This window comes from Macaca nemestrina, chromosome 9, assembly GCF_043159975.1.
Source record: "Macaca nemestrina isolate mMacNem1 chromosome 9, mMacNem.hap1, whole genome shotgun sequence".
NCBI lineage: Eukaryota > Metazoa > Chordata > Mammalia > Primates > Cercopithecidae > Macaca > Macaca nemestrina.
The window spans coordinates 18,466,841-18,487,687 of record NC_092133.1 but is presented as its reverse complement, the minus strand read 5'-3'; the positions used below and the strand labels follow the sequence as shown (position 1 = coordinate 18,487,687).

Here is a 20,847-nt window from a genome sequence, read left to right as displayed (position 1 = left end):
TGTATTTTTTATGACCATTGTAGAATCATTTTCTTTACTACCTTAGAATTTTGTAAATGCAAAGAGTTTTTAAGCATTATCATTTTCTATTAGTTGATTTGGGTATTTTCAATGAGCTGACTAGGAAGCCACATTTTAGGTGGCTGGTTAGAGGAAGGATGGATATATGATCTATATGCATAATTAAAAACAAATAACATATTTTTATATAGCTGCTTTTTAGAGTAAATTTTCTAAGGCCAAGAAATTGTGGATTTTTCATATGCATTTCTTAAGAGCATCCCTTGCATATGATTGGTGTTTTTATTAGTGAAACTGCATTGGGAAATGAATCTCTTGTAGATACAGCAAGCAGAGTGGGATTTTAATATCGGACATTAGTTACAAAAGTGTTAGAAGGACTAGAGATACCAAAGGGAAGGGATCACCCAGAAATCCAGAAGTGCTACATACCAAGGCTGGAGCCTATGATCACATTTGCCAGTGAGCAACTAAACGTACCAGTTTTGCTAATGAACAGGGAATACCTATTAAGCCAGCACTGCCATTACCTACTGTAATTGCCTTCCTGTTCCTGCTGTTAGAGGCAAAATCAGAATCTTTCCTCTTGCCCTTTAATCTCATACTGGTACTCCCATTGATGGAACCTAATAGTAACACAATTGTCAAGAGAGTCTTGGAAATTTTATTGTTTAGATTTTCATCCTCCGCAATACAAAGGACTTTATAAAAAGGAAAATGGGGCTTATATCCAACAAATAAAGGACCAGCACAGTACTAAAAATGTGTTCAATTAATTTAATTTTAGATTGCTAAGGGTAGGGATCTCATCATTTTATCTTTGTAATATCAGTGACTAACTCACATGGTAGGCTCTCATAAAATATTTGTTAAAATTTTTTTTCAGAGCTATTTATGTAATATAAGAATAAAGTTTTCTTTTTTCTCTTGCAAACACACAAAATGTTCTTTTTAGTATTTCAGAGTTTAACTTCATCTATGGAAAGACCAGTGTTACTCAGCTTCAACCCCAGCACCTAACCTGGCACATATTTAATAAGTGTTTCTTGATTAAATTAATATTAACTCTGTGATATTTACTCATAAAAATATGTCATTAGAATTAACTTGTTGGTATTTCTGGTGATATATTAGTTATATTTAAAAATACTACTTGAAATTTACAATGCATTTTCTTTCTGTTACAGCATCAAACACTTGGCTTGTTCCAGAAACTAAAGGAGCTATTGTACAAGGTGGATATGGCCATACCAGTGTGTATGATGAAATAACAAAGTCCATTTATGTTCATGGAGGGTATAAAGCATTGCCAGGCAACAAATATGGATTGGTTGATGATCTTTATAAATATGAAGTTAACACTAAGACTTGGTGAGTACACAAGATAACACATTTTCTATGTTGCCATTATTATTATGAATGATTGACTTTAAAATGGTTTCTGACATAGAATTACTTTATATGCATTCATTATAAATGCTGATACTGTCTTAATTTCAGATGAGTAATTTTGTTTACCAGTATGACTTCAATATCATCTGTTCAGGGATTTGCTCTTCTTTGCACTCACGTTTTATTGTCATCTGTATTTTTTAAAAAGCATTTATTTAGTTTCATCATCTAACTTCCTGTGAACTACAGAGCTTATGGCATTTAGGTAAATTTTTACCTTTTGTTGTTATAAACAGTGCTGCACTGCACTTCTTGTACTGGTCTTTTCATGTACATATTTAAGAGTTGCTCTAGGGTGCATACTTAAAAGTGAGATTGTTGTATCTGAGAGTATTTATATCCTCAACTTTATCACATGCTGCTGAAGTGCTTTTCAAGTCACTGTGGTAATGTATATATACTTCCACCAACAGGGTATGTGTCCCTGATTCTTCATGTTCTCACCAACACTTGAAAATTTTGAGAATTTTTACTTTTGCCAAGGTGACGGGAGTGAATAGTATTTTAATGTGCATTTTCCTGATTACTATTGTAAACATCTTTTTATGTGTGCACTTACTATTGTTTCCTGTTTAGTGAATTGCCAATTAATATCCATAATATTCTCTTTGTGACCGAAATATTATTAATTTTTCATTTATTGATTTTTTGGGTATAGAAGTTTTAAAATAAAATTTTTGTTATCCTAATTTTTCTTTGTAAAATCTGGGAAATGACTTTTTTTTTCTTTTAAGGCACTATACATTCTTTTAAACATACAGCATGAAGTTACTTTATGTGATCTAAGAAAATACAAAGGTTTCTACCAAATCACGATTTCTTCTACCCCCTTCACTTTCATACATATATCCTAATTTCTACTTTTTTAAAAAAATATGGAATTATAACACCTTTTTTTCTTTTGGTAATTTCGTTAATTCTTATTTTTTTGTCTAATAAAATGCAGTTTTATTCTTTATATTTTTATTTTCATTTTTATTTTGTGTAACTCATAAATAACATCTTACTTCGTTACATTTAATATTTGTACATTTTTCTCTGACATTTTGCTATGTTAGCAAGTGGAATTGTGGTATAGTGATTAAGGTACTATCAGTCTGTTTCACATTTTAAACATGTATTTTACTTTATTTTATTTATTTATTTGAGACGGAGTTTTTACTCTTGTTGCCCAGGCTGGAGTGCAGTGGCATGATCTCAGCTCACTGCCACCTGCACCTGCCAAGTTCAAGTGATTCTCCTGCCTCAGCCTCCTGAGTAGCTGGGATTACATGCACGTACCACCATGCCCGGCTAATTTTGTATTTTTAGTACAGATGGGGTTTCACCATGTTGGTCAGCCTGGTCTTGAACTCCTCACCTCAGGTGATCCACTCGCCTCGACCTCCCAGAGTGCCGGGATTATAGGTGTGAGCAACCGTGCCTGGCCCTAAAAATATATTTTAAATGCTAAATCATACCAAAAGGGAAGAATAACTTCTGTGTGAAGGAGGCAGTGTAGTTCATAGTAATAATAATGGATATAGCAATGCTCAGGTAAGAAGAATCTTAATAAAACTGAATGGATAAGAGAGCAGAATTGGATGTTATTTGTGTAAAGTCAAAATGAGAGATTTAGTTGTTGCTTACTACTTGAATGAAATTTTCTCAAATTTTCCACGCTTTTCTACTGGAAAACTTTACGTAGTGAAAGTTTTGCCTAGATGAATATATTTATCAGCCTTGGCAATTTTAGTATGTGCACAAATGGCAGTAGATATTTATATTGTAAAACAATTTACTAAAACAATTTGTAAATTAATTTAAATACCTCATTAAAAATATGTTGTAGATGTATGATGCTTTAATATTTTAATGTGTCTTAAATTTCTTAAGCACACACGGTTATCAGTGTGCACTAATTGATTTTTTCATTATCCTTAAAGTTTGTAGTATTCTTTAAGTTTTGATCTTTTTTTAGCTTATTTGTCAAGTTTGCTATTATATTTGGATTATATCATCGGTCCCCAACCTTTTTGGCATCAGGAACTGGTTTTGTGGAGACAATTTTTCCACGGACACAGGGAGGGGAGATGGTTTGTTAATGATTGACGTGCATTATATTTATTGTGCACTTTATTTCTATTGTTATTACATTATAATATATAATGAAACAATTATTCAACTCACCATAATGTAGAGTAAGGGCTTGTTTTCCTGCAACTAGATGGTCCCATTCTGGGGGTGATGGGAGACAGTGACACCTCAAGTGTTTTGCCTATGTTCAGTCTACTCTGTAATCTCGTTATGGTTGCTGTCACTGCAGAAAAACTCTGCTTCACAAAGACAGGATGCTGGAAATAGAAGCAGGCTTTTTGGTGCTTTTGTGGCAATCTCATGATATTCTGCCTTGACTTTAATTCACAATGTATAGTGATTTGAAGTTGTCTCAAACATACTTTTAAGGCTACTGTCATTTGCGATCTCCTGCAGTTGATCCTCTTCTAGCATGGACAAAGTCAATTCACCTGGCTTACTTGCAGATGGGGCGTGAATCCATTCCTTCCCAGTATGGGGGCCTTTTGTAGTTAGAAAGTAATGCTGAAATTCTTTTGTAAGCTGTAATAGTTGTTCATGCATCAGCTGGGAGAAAGAAGGTGCTGGGAGAAAGAATCTCTTCTAATGTTTGAAACATGTCGGAAATTCCAGTGTTTACTTGTCGCCCCATAATCCCAGTTTGGCATTGAATGCAGCCACTTCACCTGCCAGCTTGAATGCAGTTGTTATTCTCTCCTGAAGTGACAGAATGAGTTTCTTGAGCAGGTTGAATATGTCACATAAGTAAGCAAGTTTTGCGACCCATTCTGTGTCACTGAAATGTGCTGCCAGTTTTTCTAAAAGAAATCTCTGCAGTAGCCCTTGTAAGTCAAAAACTCTGACCAGTGACCCACCTTTAGAAAGCCATCTCACTTCTGTGTATAAGAGAAGACATGTGGGTTGGGTGCGGTGGCTCGTGCCTGTAATCCCAACACTTTGGGAGGCCGAGGTGGGCGGATCGTGGGGTCAGGAGTTTGAGACAAGCGTAGCCAATATGGCGAAACCCTGTCTGTACTAAAAAATGCAAAAATTAGTTGGGCATGGTGGTGCACGCCTGTAGTCCCAGGTACTCAGGAGACTGAGGCAGAAGAATTACTTGAACCCGGGAGGCGGAGGTTGCAGTGAGCCGAGATCGTGCCACTGCACTCCAGCCTGGGTGACAGAGTGAGATTCCATCTCAAAACGAAAAAAAAAAAAAGAAAGAAAAGAAAAAAAAAGAGAGAAGACATGTGTGCTGTGTACCCATCTCCTCACAGAGCTGTGTGAACAGATGTGAGTTGAGGGTGCATACTTTAATGTGGTTGATAATTTTCATCACATCTTGCAAAACATTGTTAAGTTCAGGTGACATTTTTCGCCTAGCCAGCATTTCTTTATTGACGATACAGTGAGTAGACTGACATTCAGAAGCAACCTCTTTGACCCAAGCAGTAAAACCAGAAAGCTGTCCAGTCATGGCAGCCACTCCACTTGTACATATATTGACACAAAATGACCAATTCAGTTTTCCTGATATGTAATCATTCAAAGATTTGAATACTTCTGCAGCTGTTGTGTTGGTTGTCAACAAAAGTGCACATAATAGTCTGGGCATGGTGGCTCATGCCTGTGATGCCGGCACTTTGTTTGGCAGAGGCGGGTGGATTGCTTGAGTTTAGGAGTTTGAGACGAGCCTGGCTAACATGGTGAAACACCATCTCTACTAAAAATACAAAAGTTAGTCAGGCATGATGGCACATGCCTGTAGTCCCAGCTACTTGAGAGACTGAGGTGGGAGGATTGCTTGAACCTGTGAGATGGAGGCTGTGGTGAGCCGAGATCGTGCCACTGTCCTCCAGCCTGGGTGACAGAGTGAGACCCTGTCTCAAAGAAAAAAAAAAAAGAGAGGGAGAGAGAGAAATGTGCACATAACTTATCCTCATGCACATCCTCCTGAAAAATATATTGCACAAAAACAAACGTTGTTGTTTTATTGTCACCGTCGGTCGACTCATCAACCTGGATTGCTTACCTAGGTGACTCATTAATTCTCTCTAACAATTGTGCCTCAGTATCCTCTGCTGTTTCGTCAGTTCATGTAGTTATGGTGCTAGCTGAAAGAGGAACACGTGCTACCTTTTGAACTGTAGCCTCTTCTAAAAGACTACAAATGTCTTTAGCAGTAGGCAGGATCAACTCTTCATCAATAGTAAAGGGCTTCTAAGGTTTAGCAATGCTGTTAGCTACTAAGAATGATGCTCTCAGTACAGACCATTTGATGAATGGTGGCTTTCAATAATTGCTTTGGCTCTTTGTGTTCACTTTTTTTTTTTTTCTTTTGAAAAACTCCAAAGGCTTATTTTTTTAATGCAGAGTGCTTGGTCTCCTTGTGGTGAAGCAGTTTTGAAGGTTTCATGGTTTCATTGGATGGCTGGTTGCCATGTATTATACAAAGTGGACTTGGAGAATGTGAATCACCTGTTGTAATGAACCTATAATTTAAGTAGGATTCTTAGTATTTTCTTTGAAATGCAGCTTTCTTTTTGTAGGCAGTCTGAGAGTCTTCTGCTGTCTCATCATTCCCTCTTTTCAAAGAAGCTCTCCATTGACGTTTGTTTTTTACTCAGTTTGTCTGAGGTTTGTTTGTGGACTTACTAAAACTGTAACTGAGACAAGTGTGCAGTGTGGGAAAGAGGTGTGGACAGAAATGGTAAATAAAATAATGGGGGGGGGTGCGCAGTGCCCGCATGGACTAAAATAAGTATTAGATTCTGCCTTCAAGCCTGCTACCAGATGCAACTGTACAATTGAAGCACATCACCTCACTTGCCACTATAAAGCCTGCTACCAGATGCAGCTTTATTATCATTTGCCACTCACTCACTGATAGGGTTTTGATATGAGTCTGCAAGCAATTGATTTATTGTGGTCCCTGTGCAGTCAAACCTCTCTGCTAACATTAATCTATATTTATAGCCACTCCCCAGCCCTAGCATTACTACTTCAGCTCCACCTCAGACCATCAAGCATTAGATTCTCATAGGGGCATGCAACGTAGATCCCTCACATGTGCAGTTTACAATAGGGTTTGCACTCCTATGATAATCTAATGTTGCTGCTGATCTGACAGGAGGTGGAGCTCAGGCAGTTATGTGAGTGATGGGGAATGGCTGTAAAGACAGATTAAGCTGTGTTCCCTCACCTGCTACTCACCTCCTGCTCTGCGGCCTGGTTCCTAACAGGGTGTTGAGAACCCCTGGATTATATTGTATGTGATGTCACCATTATGTACCTATTATGTATCAGCATTGTGTATCCACTGTATAGACCTATATTTACTTTTTACCACCTCAGAACTGGTTTCAGTTTTTAGTAGATACGGTTACACAGATAGGGCACTTTGTTGAGATACCAGGAAATGTGTTTTGAGGACTTATTCTTTTTCAGTGGTGAAATGAATTCTTTTGGACTGTTACTTCCCCTGAGAAAAATTAGGAATTTTATTTGCCTAAAACTTGAGAGAACTATCAAAACCGTGAGAATTTGTCAAAGATTTAGGAGAGGTACAACGTCAAGGGATACAAGACTGGCATTTTGTGTAATTTTAACCTTGAGACAGTTAGAAATCCTGGAAACTTCTTGAGACACTGAGCAGTCCTTGTGTCAGTCATTATGGAGGAACAAAATTAGATTTCCAGGTGTGCCAAGGAAGAGTAGCCTTGGTACATACTTAAGGATTTAGTCTGGCCCCTGAGGTTCTAAAGCTTACTCGTGATAATTAGCTTACCTTTGAATCATCACAATCTTTTATTAGATTTTGGTGAAATGCTCATAATGTAGTTAGATGGCAATATAAAAAGTAAGTACTTTATTGAGTGAGATAACATCATACAGAGCCTTAAAGTATTTCTTCTATATATCATATACAATATCTGGCACAAACTAAAAAAAAGCTTAGAAGAAGATAAGATATGAAAAAAAAAATCCATTAGAAACATACATATAGGATAATGGAGTGTTTTAGACACAAACTTTAAAATAATTATTGTACGTTCAAGGAATTAAAATGTAAGGGAGAGAATAGTAGCACAGGACTGGATACTCAATCAAATGGAAATTCTGGAACTGAAAAATACATTGAGTAAATTAAGAATTCCTTGGATAGAATTAACAGCAGATTAGACACAGCTGAAGGGGGAAATATGAAATGGAAGAGAGATCAGAAGGAAACATTCAAGATAAAGTAAAGAAAGACAAAATGATGACCAAAAAAGGACAGAAATAAATACAAGGAAGATGTGGAAATTGTCTAACCCACATGTGTAATCAGTATCCTAAAAAGAGAAGAGTGAAGACAAATGTGGAACATTATTTGAAGTGATAATGAATAAGAAATTTTCAAAAGTGACAAAGACATTAAGCCACAGATTAAAGAAGTTCTTGGCCGGGCGCGGTGGCTCAAGCCTGTAATCCCAGCACTTTGGGAGGCCGAGACGGGCAGATCACGAGGTCAGGAGCTCGAGACCATCCTGGCTAATACGGTGAAACCCCGTCTCTACTAAAAATACAAAAAACTAGCCGGACGAGGTGGCGGGCGCCTGTGGTCCCAGCTACTCGGGAGGCTGAGGCAGGAGAATGGCGGGAACCCGGGAGGCGGAGCTTGCAGTGAGCTGAGGTCGGCCACTGCACTGCAGCCCGGCGACAGAGAGAGACTCCGTCTCAAAAAAAAAAAAAAAAAAAAAAAAAAGAAGTTCTGTGAGCACCAAGGGGCATAAGTACAAAGAAACTCGGAAATATTATAGTAAAACTGCTGAAAGTCAAAACATGAAGACAAAAATTTCAAAGCAGATAGAGGAAAAAGGGCATATTTCCTTTAAAGGAAGAGCATGAAGAATGACAACTAATTTTTTAGCTGAGGAAATGGAATCCAGAATACATGTTTTCAAATAGCTTAAAGACAATAATCATCCATCTAAAATTCTACATAATTAAATATTCTTTAAAATGTAAGCAAAATAAGAGCATTTTTAGAAAAACAACTGAGAGAATTTGACAGTAGTAGGCTTTCAATAAAGGAAATACTAATTACAATAAGTGCCATTGAAGTAGAAGAAAAATGATCCCAGATACTGGATGGAATGTAATGAAATTATAGAGATGATTCTAAATAACTATCATATAAAGCCACAGTAATAATAGTGGCTTGCATATACACAAAATTTAAATACATGGCCCTAATAGCACATAAGTCAGAAAGAGGGATAAATCAGTGTTAAAAAGTCTGAAAGTTGGCCGGGCACGGTGACTCATGCCTGTAATCTTAGCACTTTGGAAGGCTGAGGCGGGCAGATCACTTGAGGTCAGGGGTTTGATACCATCCTGGCCAACATGCAGAAATCCCATCTCCACTAAACATATAAAAAATTAACCAGGCATGGTGGCATGTGCTTGTAGTCCCAGCTACTTGAGAGGCTAAGGCACGAGAATCACTTGAACCCAGGAGGCAGAGGCTGCAGTGAACTGAGATTGCATCGCTGAACTCCAGCCTGGGTGACAGAGACTCTATCTCAAAAAACAAACAAAAATTCCAATTATACTAAATGTGAGAGACTAAATATTCCAGTTAAAAGCAAAGAATTTTTGAATTGGATATGAAAACAAAACAGCCATTTGCTGCTTAGAAAAGATAAACCTTAAATAAAAATATTTAGAAAAGTTGAAAGTAAAAGGAAGGCATAATAGTTCTTAATTTATGTATAATTCATAACACAGTGTTGAAATAATGTAAAATTGACCAAACAAAAGAGGACAAAACATAGTGCGATGTTTTTAACCCAATTTTCTTGGTAAGTGGTAGTACCAGGGGACCCAAAAAAACCCAGCAAGAATATAAAACATTTGAATAGCACAATGAACAATTTTGTCTCATTTGATATTTGAGAACATAATACGTTATAATTGAGGCATATACATTGTTTCCAAGAACAAAGGAACTTTCCCAGAATTTACTGTATTCTGGGTTTTAATGCAAGTCTTAACAAATTTAAAAGGATTGAAATAATACAAATTAATAGACCACGGTGAAATAAACACAAAAGTAACTTTTGGTGATTCCATAAAAATAATAAGAAAAACCATTTTTTATACATATACACACACACATATATATATAATTTTATTTTATTTTATTTTATTTTATTTTATTTTATTTATTTATTTTCAGACAGAATCTCACTCTGTCACCCAGTCTGGAGTGCAGTGATATAATCTCGGCTCACTGCAACCTCTGCCTCTCGGGTTCAAGCAATTCTCCTGCCTCAGCCTCCTGAGTAGCTGGGACTACAGGCGTGTGCCACTACACCTGGCTAATTTTTTGTATTTTTAGTAGAGGTGGGGTTTCTCCCTGTTAGCCAGGATGGTCTTGATCTCTTGACCTCATGATCCGCCCGCCTTGGCCTCCCAAAGTGCTGGGTTTACAGGCATGAGTCACCGTACCTGGGCAAAAAACCCTAGTATAATTTTCATACTGAAAATTTTCATACTTAAAATTACTGAACGATGACACATCAAAATGCATGTGATTCAGCTAAGGAGGGACACTTGTAGCTCTAAATGCATTTATTAGAAGTGATTTTCTAAAAGTCTGAAAATCAATAGTGTAAGAATCCCCTTGAGAAGTTAGAAAAAGAACAGCAGAGTGATCCCAAAGAAAGGATAAAGAAAATAAAGACATGATAAAGGAAAGGAACATGAGATAAGAGCATGAATTGATGAAATAGGAAACATGTGATAGAAATGATCCATAAAGCCACCAAAACTCAACAAAGTTGGTTGTTTTTAAAAGTAATAAAATAGGTAAATCCCCACAGAGACTTAGAAACAAAGATTACTGAAATAATCCATGCCAAGAACGAAAAGGGATGTCATGACAGATCATATAGAGTTTAAAAGTTAGTAAGAACATATGATAAGCAACTGTATGACAGTAAATGTGAAAAAGTAGATGAACTATGGCAAATTTCTAGAAAAACAAAACTTACCAGAATTGACACATGAACATTGAAATAATCTTATGTCAAATAACTAGAATTTTTAATTGAAACCTTGTTGCCTCAAAATACAGAAGCATACATACAGATGAACAAATAAAAACAAAACAAAACAAATTCTCCAGGCCCTGATCACTTTACTGGTGAATTTTCCCAAATATTTAAGAGATAAGCATTTAAGAAATAAATAACATCAATCTTTTGCAAACTTTCTGGAAACAGAAATAATTATGTTGAGATTTATGAGGCCAGCATAACCTTGATATAAAAATATGAAAAGGATGTTACAGGTAAGAAAAATTTTAGTATCTTTTCCATGAAGACGATTCCAGCAATTTAGAAAGAAAATAATAGATTTTTTTGGTTCATTCAAAGAATATAAGGTTAGCTAAAATTTACAAAATTTGAATAAGAAAATAGAGAAGTAATGATCTGTAATCTTCTTGAAAGATGCAGAAAAAAGTATAGATAAAATTTAACATGTATTTATGATAAAACCTCTGGTGAACTAGGAATGGAAGCAAATCATTTATGTGGTAAAATGTACAAAGACACATGAAAACTTTACTGCAAACATTATGGTGAAATATAGAAAGCTTTCCCTCTAAGATTGGGAATGGGTTAAGGGTGCTCACTGTCACCACTTTTATTCAACGTTGTATTGGAATTTCCAGCCACTGTAATAAGGCAGATATATAATATAATATAATATGTATGTAGGTAATCAGTTGCTGCAAATAACATCAATATAAAAAAATTAATCCAGAGTAATTCTGTATACCAGGAACAGTTTAAACTGATAATTTAAAAGTAATATAATTTATGTTACTGTCAGAACATTAATAACCTAAGGAATAAATCTAATGACTTATATGCAAGATCTTTACACAGAAAACTATAAAATCTTATTGTGAGAAATTAAATAAAATTTAAATATATCTCAGACCAAATTATGACAATTGTTTGAAAAACTCAATGTTATGCAGGTGTCTATTGTGCCCAAATTGATCTGTAGATTTAATGTGATCCCAAACAAAATTTTAGCAGGTGTTTTTCTTTTGGAAATTGACATGGTGATTCTAAAATTTACACAAAAATGTGAAGGGTCATTTTCGTATAAATTTTAGAGTCTCCATGTCAATTTCCAAAAGAAAAGCTTTACAAGAACAGAGCTAGAGGACTTTTCTATCCAAATTTTAGAAGAACAAAGCTGGAGGACTTCTCTATCAGATCTCATCACTTATGAAGGTACAATAATTAAGTGTTGTTGCAAAGATAGGGAAATAGACTAATGCAGCAAATAGGAATTCCACAGACAGACCTATACATGTATGGGTACTTAATCTATGGCAAAGGTGGAACTACAGAGAGCAATTTTTCTTAATAAATTGTTCTGGGCCAATTGGGTGTACAATTGCAAAAAATGAATATTGAGCCCTACCTCACATCATCATAAACAAAGATCTGTTTCAGATCAATTTTAGATCTAAATGTGGAAGTACAATAATATTCTAGAATATAACAGAGGCAAATATCTTCATATTCATGAATAAACAAAGATTTTTAAAATGGAATTTGAGTAGTAGTATTAATAAAAGAAAAATGATAGACTGAGCTGTATTTATAAGTCTAAAAAATCAGTAAGAACATAAAAATTCCATGCTCATGGATCGGAAAAATCAATATTGTAAAAATGTTCATACTGGCCAAAGCAATGTACAGAATTAGTGCTATTCCTATCAAACTACCAGTGTCATTCATCCCAAAATTAGAAAAAGAAAACTATCCTAAAATTCATATATAACTAAAAAAAAGCCCGAGTAACCAAAGCAATCCTAAGCAAAAAGAACAAACCTGGAGGCATCACACTACCTGACTTCAAACTGTACTATAAAGCTACAGTAACCAAAACAGCATGGTACTGGTAGAAAAATGGACATGTAAACCAGTGGAACCGAATAGAAAATTTGAACATAAAGCCACACACTTACAACCATCTGATCTTTCACAAGGCTGACAAAAACAAGCAATGAGGAAAGGACTCCCTATTCAATAAATGATGCTGGATAACTGGCTAGCCATATGCCAAAGATTGAAGCCAGACCCCTACATTTCAACATATACAAAATCAACTCAAAATGGATCAAAGATTGAAATGTAAGACCTCAAACGATACAAATCCTGAAAGACAACCAAGGAAATAACTCTTTTTGACATTGGCCGTGATAAATAATTTTTGGCTAAGTCCCCAAAAGCAATTGCAACAGAAACAAAAATTGACAAGTAGAACCTAATCAAACTAAAGAGCTCTTCACAGCAAAAGAAACCATTAGCAGAGTAAACAGACAACCTACAAAATGGGAGAAGATATTCTCAAACTGTGCGTCTGACAGAGGCCTAATATCCGGAATCTATAGAGAACTTAAGTCCACAGGCAAAAGACAAATAACCCCATTAAAAAATGGGCAAAGGACGTGAACAGACACTTCTCAAAAGAAGACATACAAGCGCCCAACAAACATGAAAAAATGGTCAACATCACTGATCAGAGAAATGCAAATGAGATATCACACCAGTCAGAATGGCTATTTTTAAAAGGTCAAAAAAAATAAAAATAAATAAAAAGCCAGCAGTTTCTGTTGAGACTGCAGAGAAAAGGGAATGCTTAGACACTGGTTGGTGGGGATGTAAATTATTTCAGCCACTGTGGAAAATAGTCTGGAGATTTCTTAAAGAACTTAAAACTGAACTACCATTTGACCCAGCAATCCCATTACTGGGTATATGCCCAAAGGAAAATGAATCATTCTACCAAAGAGACATATGTACTTGTTTGTTCATTATTGTGCTATTCACAGTAGCAAAGACATGGAATCAATCCAGGTGCCCATCAGTGGAAGATTAGATCAAGAAAATGTGGTACATACATACCATGGAATGTTATGCAGTCATAAAGAAGAGAGAAATCTTCTCTTTTGCAGCAACATAGATGCAGTTGGAGGCCATAATCCTAAGCGAATCAATGCAGGAACAAAAAATAAAATAAACCAGACATAAAATTAAATACAGTATATTCTGTTGATATAAAGTTCAGCACCAGGAAAAACAGAATTATGGGCTTAGAAGTTATGATAGGGATTGCCTATGATTGTGTAGTGATTTGAACGAGTAGCAGCAAAGCTTCAGGAGTGGTTATGTGTTCACTTTGTGGTAATTCATTGAACTTAAGATTTTTATACTTTTGGCATATATATTATACTTCATAAAATTTATTTAAAAAATGTAAATCTGTTTGATTTGACTTATATGCTAAAAGATTATAATAATTTGACATATGAAAAGAGGGTCAATTTATTATGTAAAGTTAGCAAAATACAATTTTATTTTCAGTGTTAGAAAAGGATGGAGACATAAAAGTTCAGTCATTTCTGCTGTCCTACTCCTTTAGGAGTAGTTGCATCTGGTTTATTTACATTTAGTAAGTAAGAGAAATAAACATCTTGAACTTATAGGAATTCCTGATGCTCAAAATGATTCCTTTTATGTTTTTGGTATGTTTTGCTGATTAATATTATCTTTGCTCAAGGACTTTAACTTTGGTGTAATGATTTTGAGTATTGGGGTCTGTGATCTTGATTTTATAGCTTTGTTAAATGAGGCATCTCATAACTTTCTTTACATATGTTTGTACAACTGATAATAGGAGCCTACATCTTCATTATTTTACTATGTGAAGACATTTCTCTGATAGTGGAGACCTCAGATTTTCTTGGCCTATTGTTTAGGTCCTTTCCTCAATTGTTGTGCCTGTGAAAAAGCACAGTAAGTTTTAACACATAAAGAATATATTAAACTTTACCATTTATAACTTTCAGCTGTAATTATCAACTTGTGTTTAAAAAATTTTTTTTTTCCAGTGAGGGAAAAATGACTTCAATTATATTTCTTTTTTTGAGATGAAGTTTTGCTCTTGTTTCCCAGGCTAGAGTGCAGAGATAATTTAAATAAGTACTTATCTCTGTAGCTTTGCTTTTCACAGTGATTAAAAAATTTGTAGTACTTATTTTTTACCAGTTCTCTTTTATAAATTGGGAAATATTACATATGGACAAAAGACTGTATGATAGTATGTATATATAGTTTCAAAACCATAATAAAATGTATTCCCTGCCTACCTATGCTAAGAAAGAGGACATTACAATACACTAGAAGCCCCCATGTGTTCCTTTATGATTGTACCCCTTATATTATCCCCCTCCATTATTCTTAATATTGTGTTATTTCCTTGCTTTTCATTGCACGTTTTTACCCTCCATATATGTATTTGGCTGCAAACCTTTCATTTAGTTTTTCTGTTTTTAAATTTTGCATATATTGTTTATCATTGTATGCTTTCTTCAGAGATCTTTAAAAAGTAAACTCTATGCTCTGGAGATATATTTTAATGGAGAGAGGCAGACAATAAATATGGAAATAAGTAAAATGTATTTTAAATGATAATATGGGCTATGAAGAAAAAAGAAAGCATGAAAGGAGGATAGGGAGTTTCAGATTGTTGCATTTAAAACGAGTGGCCAGAGAAGACCTCATAAAGCATCTTAATAAAACCTGAAGGTGATTAGGCAGTGAGCCATGCAAATAGCTGGGGGACAGGTGTTTTAGGAGGAGGTCCAGCTAGTGCAAAAGACTTGAGATGGGAACATCCTTGTCATTTGGAACAGCAAAGGGGCTAGTGTAGTTGAGTGTCTTGGAGTAGGATGGAAATTATCTTCCCTTAGAGAAGTAATTGGAAACCCAATCATGTAGGGCCTTAGAAAACATTATAGAGCTTTTGTTTTGGTATGGGTAGACTTTGAGGGTTTTGAACAGATATGTGACATATCTGGCATATGTGACATGCTCTGACTTAGATTTTTACAGGAGCAGTGTTATAATTATGATGCAAGAGCAGAAGCAGGAAGACCATTTAGGAGGCTATTTTAATGATTTAAGAAAGAGATGACAGTATCTGGAACCATAGAGGCCAATGTGAAGGTAGTGAGAATTGGTTGGATTCCGAATATATTTTCAAGGTAGAAGCAACAGGAATTGAAAAAACTAGGGGACTGGATATAGAGTGGATGAGAGAGAGAGAGAGAGAAAGAGAACAATGAAAGATGAAGCAGGCGTTTGGCTTGAAGACCTGAAAGCAGGGAGTTGGCATTAGTTGGGATGATGAATTTTGTGGGAGAAGTAGGTTTGGTGTCAGGAAGAATGGAAACTTGGTTTTAGACATGTTTAATTTGAGATACATATTATACAGTTTGTGGATATGTTAAATAGGTGGCTGAATGTAGAAATTTCAGGATCTGGACACTCTAATTTTCTGGTCAAAGAGATGAGGAGAAACAACCAGAAAAGGAGACTGAGAATGAGCAGTTAATGGGTTAGGAGGAAAACTGGGAGAATATAGTATTCTAGAAGCCAAGAGCATATTTCAAAGGAGAGAGAATTTGTCAGAAGCTGCTGATTGGTAAACTAATATGAGGATTGAGTAATGGTCATGGAATCTGGCAAACCAGTGCTTTTTGCTGAACTTGACAAGAGAAGTTTCAGTGGGTGGTGAAGTGAAGTCTTGACTGGCATGTGTCAAATAAAGATAGGAGAAGAGGAATTAAAGAAACATACTAACATCTTTTTTGAGGAGTTATAAGGAAAGGAAAGAAACAGGGTAACAAGTGGTAAGGGATTTGGGACAAGAGTTTTTTTTTTAAGTTTGGAGAAATAATTATGTTTGTAGCTTAACAGGAAAGATTAAGAAGATGTAAGAAATAATGCAAAAAATAAAGGGAATAATTTGCTAGAGGGGTGTACTTAAGAAAACAAGTAGCAATGGGATCTAATGAACAAATAGAGTGGTAAACCTTACCTAGGAAGAGCATGGGCACTTTATTCATAGGAACAGATATGAAGTCAGGTTATTTGAATACAAATACAGGTAAATAAGTAGAGGTGGGGAGAACTGTTGAAAATTTTGATTCTTTTTATTTTCTCAGTGAAGTAGGAAGTAGAGTCATCAGTTGAGGGTGAGAAGATAGTGGAAGCTTGAGATTTGAAAAGAGAAGTATGAAATGATCATTTAGGAGGGAGGAAGGAAGAGTGAATGAGTTAGGGAAGTGTAGTAGGACCCTTGGCAGAATTTTCCCGTGTGAGAGACCTTAATGTGCGAACACAGATCCTTTTTATATTTTCTGCTCCACTGTGGATGCATACTGGAACTGTCCTCAGTTTTCACTATTATGAGCAATTGTAGCAAAAATGTTCTTATTTTGTCTTCTATTGTTTCACGACAAGTTTGCCTAAGCTATTTACTTAATAGTATAAATGCTTGGTCATGCTCTACTTTACCCAACTATACACCAACCTCATCTTACTAATTCGCACTTCTACCAGTGGTGAATGAGAGTTCCCATTTCTTCTCAACAATCTCATTAAGATTTGATGTTTTTTCATTTTTGAATATTTTTTTGCCAATATGGTGAATATAAAATGGTGTCCTATTTTGGTTTTTGTGTTTCCTTAATTGCTAATGAGGTATAACGTCTTTTTATGTTTATTGGCCAAACAACTACTCTTTGAAATTTTCACCCATTTTGTCATATGTAGTTGTTTGTGTACACTTTTTTAATAATAACTTTTTGTTAGTTTTACATTTTGCAAACATTTTATCTCCCAGATTGTGGATCATCTTTCTACTCTTTGTGTGATATTTGATAAACAAAATTTATTAATTTTAATAGCAGAAGTTGTCAGTATTTTATGGATTTTGCTTGTGTCTTGCTTAAATAATACTTACCTTAGCGTTTTCAATATTGCCTTCCACACATTTAGTCTTTAACCCAACTGGATAAGGATCTTTTTTTTTTTTTTTTTTTTTTTTTTTTTTTTTAATGTGCACGACCAGTGCTCATAGAACTATTTATTGAAAAGTCCATTCCATTAGTGGTCTGCAATGCTAATAGTTATTTTGGTTGGAATTACTTCCAAGTGATTAATATTTTGTATGCTTTTTAAAGTGAAATCTGTATTCATTTCCTACTGCTACTATAATAAACTGTCATAGACTTGGAGGCTTAAAACAACAGAAATTTCTCTTCCCAAAGTTCTGTTGTCTAAAAGTTTGAAATCCAGGTGTCAACAGGGCCACGCCCTCTTGAAAGCCTGCAGGGAAGAATCCTTCCAGCCTTTTCCAGCGTTTGGCAGCTCCAGGCATTCCTGGGCATACTTCGGTTGTAGCTGCATTACTCCAGTCTAAAAGTCTTGGACTGCATATGGACTACTTCTTGTATGTTTGTATGTGTCTGAACGTGGCCTTCTTAAAAGGACAACAGTCACTGGATTTAGGACCCATACTGGTTTAATATTAGATCTATATGATCTTATTTTAACTTAACTATCTGCAAAGACCCTATTTTCAAACTAAGGTCACATTCCAAGGTTCCAGGTGAGCAATTTTGGGAGGACAGTATTCATTCAACCAGTACAATATCTTTTAGTTTCTTTTTCTGTTTGTGATTTGATAGACTGAAAGACAATTGAATTTTTTTTTTTTTGAGACGGAGTCTCACTCTGTCGCCCAGGCTGGAGTGTAGTGGTGCGATCTCGGGCTCACTGCAAGCTCCGCCTCCCAGGTTCACGCCATTCTCCTGCCTCAGCCTCCCGAGTAGCTGGGACTACAGGCGCCCGCCACCACGCCTGGCTAATTTTGTTTTGTATTTTTTAGTAGAGACGGGGTTTTACAGTGTTAGCCAGGATGGCCTCGATCTCCTGACCTCGTGATCCACTCGCCTCGGCCTCCCAAAGTGCTGGGATTACAGGTGTGAGGTGACTGATTTTTATATTACTCGTATGTCTAACAGTTTGCTGTATTTTTGTAATTTATGTGTAGATTTTTTTAATTTTTTTTTTTTTTACAATAGTTGATCAGATTATATACAAATAATGACAGTTTCGTTTCTTCCTTTCTGGGTCTTACAGCTTTATATTTTTCTTGTCTTATCATTTCTGCTATAACCTTCAGCTCATTGTTGAATAGAAGTGTGATAACAGGCATCTGTTTTATTCCTGAGCTTTTAAAAAATGCTTTCAGTGTTTCTTCACTAAGAATGATGTTCATTCTGGGTGTTTTAGATATCACTATAAAGAAAGGTCTCTTTTTTCCTGGTTTGATAAGGGTTTATATTATGAATGGATGCTGGATTTTGCCAAAAGCTGTTTTAGGAATGACTTACTTGATTTTTCTACTAAATAATTTAATGTGGAATATTATTTTAATTTACTTTATTATTAACTCAACTTGGGTTAAATCAAACTTAGTCATAATGTATTATGTGTGTTTTTAGTTTGCTAGTTATTTTTATAAGGATTTTTACATTGATGTTAATATGTGAGATTTGCACATGGTTTTTTCGCGTTATTCATATCAGCTCTTTGGTGGTGTTATTTTGGGCTTTTAAAATGAGTTGGGGAGTATTCTTTTTAATACTCTGGAACATTTAAAACATATATAAATGTATATATGATTGGAATTTTTTTACCTATTTTAAAATAATAAACTTTGGGCCAACTAGGTGTGACCTTTTCTTCAGTGTATAGAATTTTAACTACTGAATTCAATATAATAGTCATAAGAATATTCAGATATTCTATTTGTTGTTGAGTCTGTTTTGGTAAGATATATTTAAAGGAATTTATCCATGAAACTGATATCTTCAGTTAAATTGTTATAAAGATGTTCATATATTCTATCTGGATCTTTTAATATCTGCAATATCTGTAGTTGTGTTCCCTTTTAATTATTTTTAATACATTTATTTATATCTATATAGCTATGTATTGTTTTTGAACAGAGTTGCTTACATGATGCCCTCTTAAGCATATATATTTTTAAATGTATTTACTAAAAAACAAAGATATTCTCTTACATGGGATCAAATTTAGAAAATAACATGGATAGACTATTATAATCTAACACTTATTTAATTTTTTAATTGTACCAATATTTTTTACAAATTATAACTTATTAAAGTTGCTGGATTCGATTTTTTTCTTTTTCTTTTTTTTTTTTTGAGACAGGATCTCACTCTGTTGCCTATGTTTGAGAGCAGTGGTGTGATGTAGGCTCACTGCAACCTGTGTCCCAGGTTCAAGCGATACTCTCACTTTAGACTCCTGAGTCACTGGGACCCCAGATGGGTGCCAACAGGGCCGACTAATTTTTGTATTTATTAGGGACTGGGTTTTGCCGTGTTGCCCTGGCTTGTCTCGAACTCCTGAGGTCAAGCCATCCGCCCACCTTGGCCTCCTGAATTGCTGGGATTACTGGTATGAGCCAGATTTGATTTCTTAATAAATTTTCATGAATGTTCACTAATGTGATTGGCCTGTGGTTTTCACTTTTTATACTCTCCTTCTCAGATTTTGATACTTTTTTCCTTACCGAGTTTGGGTATCTTTTCCTGATCCAGGATTATATCCACGAGCATGCAGACATTTAGTTGTCATGTCTTTTTAGTCTCTTTTAATTTGGAATAGTCGTGCTCTTTCATTTGAAGTATGTGCCTGGTTTGGGTTTATCTGATGTTTCTACATGATTAGATACACATTTTGTATTTTTGTTAGGAATATCAAAATGTCATATTCTTCTTCCATGGCTGGTGAAGTTAAATTGTTTGTGAAAAAACCTTTTTTATTGAGATAAAAGTCATAACATAAACTTGTTAATTTTGATCATTTAAAACAGTAAGATTTAGTGGTTTTCAGTATATTCATAATATTGTGCAACTATTACCACTACTTCCAGAATATTTCCATCAGCCTCAAAAGGAACCCCATACCTGTCTATTCTCCCTATCTCCATCTTCTGGCAACCATTAATTTAATTTCTCTTTCTCTATGGATTTGTCCAATCTGGATATTTTGTATATATGGAATTGTACAAACATGGCCTTTTGTGTGTGGCTTCTTTCACTTATTGTAATTTTTTTCCAGAGTTCATCCATATTATACCATGTATTACTGCTTCATTGTTTTTGTTATGTCTGAATAATATTCCATTATCTCAATATACCATATTTTAAAAATCTATTTGTCAATTAATAGACGTTTGGGTTGTTTTCACTTTTGACTATTAAAAATGAGGCTGCTGTGAATATTTCTGTAAAGATTAAGTTTTATATCTTGGTAAAAGTGGTATATTTTAGTTTTCTTAATGGTAAAGATACTATTTTTC

The 20,847-nt window shown here is 35.1% G+C and overlaps 1 protein-coding gene across 6 annotated transcripts in view; it reads left to right on the top strand.

Annotated features, from left to right (window-relative positions):
• Positions 1-20,847, top strand: part of LOC105467216 (attractin like 1) — an 882,222-nt gene that overhangs the window by 141,542 nt on the left and 719,833 nt on the right. For all 6 annotated transcript variants that reach the window (XM_071069067.1, XM_011716729.3, XM_011716724.2 and 3 more), the window contains exon 9: positions 1,209-1,392. In XM_071069067.1, the coding sequence (XP_070925168.1) occupies positions 1,209-1,392 (184 nt within the window). The remainder of the gene's footprint in view (positions 1-1,208; positions 1,393-20,847) is intronic.